This window comes from Montipora foliosa, chromosome 11 (assembly GCF_036669935.1).
Source record: "Montipora foliosa isolate CH-2021 chromosome 11, ASM3666993v2, whole genome shotgun sequence".
Classification (NCBI taxonomy): domain Eukaryota; kingdom Metazoa; phylum Cnidaria; class Anthozoa; order Scleractinia; family Acroporidae; genus Montipora; species Montipora foliosa.
This window is the reverse complement of record NC_090879.1, coordinates 26,654,938-26,657,437: the sequence shown is the minus strand read 5'-3', so window position 1 is coordinate 26,657,437 and position 2,500 is coordinate 26,654,938. Positions and strand designations below refer to the sequence as shown.

The 2,500-nt window shown below is 38.4% G+C and overlaps 1 protein-coding gene across 1 annotated transcript in view; it reads right to left on the bottom strand.

Annotated features, from left to right (window-relative positions):
- The window catches only part of LOC137977754 (cys-loop ligand-gated ion channel-like), an 18,652-nt gene that overhangs the window by 15,625 nt on the left and 527 nt on the right, over positions 1–2,500 (bottom strand). The window contains exon 2 of the mRNA XM_068825081.1: positions 1–16. This exon is cut by the window's left edge and continues 113 nt beyond it. Within this exon, the coding sequence (XP_068681182.1) occupies positions 1–16 (16 nt within the window). The remainder of the gene's footprint in view (positions 17–2,500) is intronic.

Below are 2,500 nucleotides of genomic sequence, written 5' to 3'. Positions count from 1 at the left end.
TGATTCCCACAATGATCTGCAAAGAGAGTCACGTTAGTGTGATGAATCTACAATCTGGGACAAAACTGTTGAGACTGTCACAGTAACACAAATTCACCTTCATTTTTAAACATCCCTACTTACTCTCCCCTTCCCACTCCCCTCCCCTCCCCTTCAGTCAATGTTGCTGAGTATCATCATATGTTCTACAGTATATTTCTGCCCAAGAGATTCAACATTGAGGTTGAGGGGGAGGGAAAAGGGCAGGTTTCAAGTGGTACATTTGGATAACTTGTTGGAGTACCAAAAATGTTCGTTTTGTCTCAACAGGTTTTGTCCGAGATTGTAGATTCTGGAACCTTCTAGATAAGAACATTCTGTTATAAGTGATGATGTTGAGTCAGTTTCCAGAACATTCTTAGACTAGACTGCATGAAAACTGCTGAGTCATGCTTAGTTGTGAAAGTCATGGAAAATTCTAGAATTATGTGATGTCTATATTTAGTAACAGAAGTGTAAGATGTAATTAGCTATATTCAGAATACCTTGTATATATATAGGAAAGTGGATTTTGAAGCAGTTGTTGTTGTCTGTCAGTTGCGCTTACAGAGTTGGTACCGGAGTAGTTGTTGTAAGAGTGCTTAGTTAAGAGTTGTTACAAGATCCATGGATCAAGAAGTCTTGAAGAGGAACAAAGGATCAAGGCGAGGAATTAGTGTGGAGACCTTTTGTCAAGTGTCCAGTTCGTGACAGTTAGCCTGGTTTTGAACTATCCGTAGAAAGTAGATCTTAGTAAGTATTCTTGGTATCCAAAAAGAAAATTGGGGGTAACCATGCATTTTTGAGAGATAATTAGGCTTCAATTTGAGAAAGAACGCCATACATTGCTTTGTATTTTAAAGCTTTTTACAAATAGTATTCATGAATTATCTTTGAAAAATGCGTGGTTACCCCCAATTTTCTTTTTGGATTTTGATAAGATCTCCATTTCCTGCATAATCACACACCGGGGCAAAAAAAAATCTTTAATTAGTAGGCACCGTCCTTAAAACGATTAATTAGTAGTAGTGTGATACAACACTATAATATTTATAATCTGAGGGCTGTAGTCAGTATGAGGCAAACCAAAGCACTTGCCTCTGTCAGTAATTTTTTTTATAAAGCAGGATCCCATTGCTGTCTTTACAGGTAAATGTCTGCATCAAAAACAACCTAACTACAGGTCTACAAAGATGACTTAAACATGGACATTTCCTCAGTCATAACATATTTCTGGCTATGGCCACGACAATGATAATGATAATGGTAAAAATGATGATGGTAACAAAATGTTAATGATAATATATTCTTAATGATAACTTTATAAGGAGTCCATTCAAGTTATGTATATAGTCAAGCAAAAGTGCTCGGGGAGACTGCAAATCAACTTACAGACTTGGGGAGACTGTGAATCGAATTAAAGCTAATCAATTTAGATAATAGTGGAGCTCCATGTGCCAAAGGCACAGGTGCAGAGCACCATCAGTAAGAGAATATGGAAACCAACATAAGCAAGAAAGTTTGGTTTTGGTCACGGTATGACTGTACGCCCCAACCCACCATGTATACCAATGTGACCAGTATCACATGACCAACTATAGCCGGCTCAAGTTTAGAGCTCATCAAGGTGTACCTATTCCAGCATACACCTTTGTATTGGAGATCCATGTTATAGTAAATTGACACCTGTCAAAACAAGGTATCCGCTCACCAGTATCACATGACCATAACGTGGGTTCAAGTTTCTAACCTTTGTCGGTTAGTATTCAATGTTTGGTGGGGTCATACATGGTGTTTTGGTGCTTCGTTTCACTGTTTCGGTGTTTCGCTGATTTGTTCTTTAGTAATGTCTGTAACTTATTGTTCAATAAATAACCAGGGAGCTCTGCTTTTAGGCTTGGCTAAATCTATATAATTATTATGTTTTTGTATGAAAGGGAAATCTAGAGTTTCTGAGTGGAGGAGGTAAGTTCCAGGAAAGGGTTGCAGGTCATTGTTTCACCATAGCTGAAAACAACCCAAACCTTTACTAATGTTAACATTGGGCTTAAACACTGTGCTTTAGATAATGTTTCAGCCTAACCCAAAAGATTGCCTTCGTATCAACAGTCCCATCCAATTCACACTGAAGATGCAAGGACAGTGTCCATTTTCACTATGTATGCAAGTAAAGTAAGCGATATAATGCAATAAGATTGGAGGATCAGAGATGTTGCAATGACTGTGCAGTGGTGAGAACAGGGTGTCTTCAAATCGAAGACGGTGCTAAGACCCAGAAAACTCGAAACGAAGGAAGTAACCCAAAACCCTCATTTTAGCTACCCACGTTTTGGGTTACTTTCTTCATAACCTATAGGTTTTGATACCTCTTAACCAACTGTTAGCGCTAACTAGGCTTCGAGCAACCGGTCCCAGGTGTTAAACAAACACACTTTCAAATCTAAAGAGGAAAAGGAAGTGATTTTTTTTATCACAGGGCACT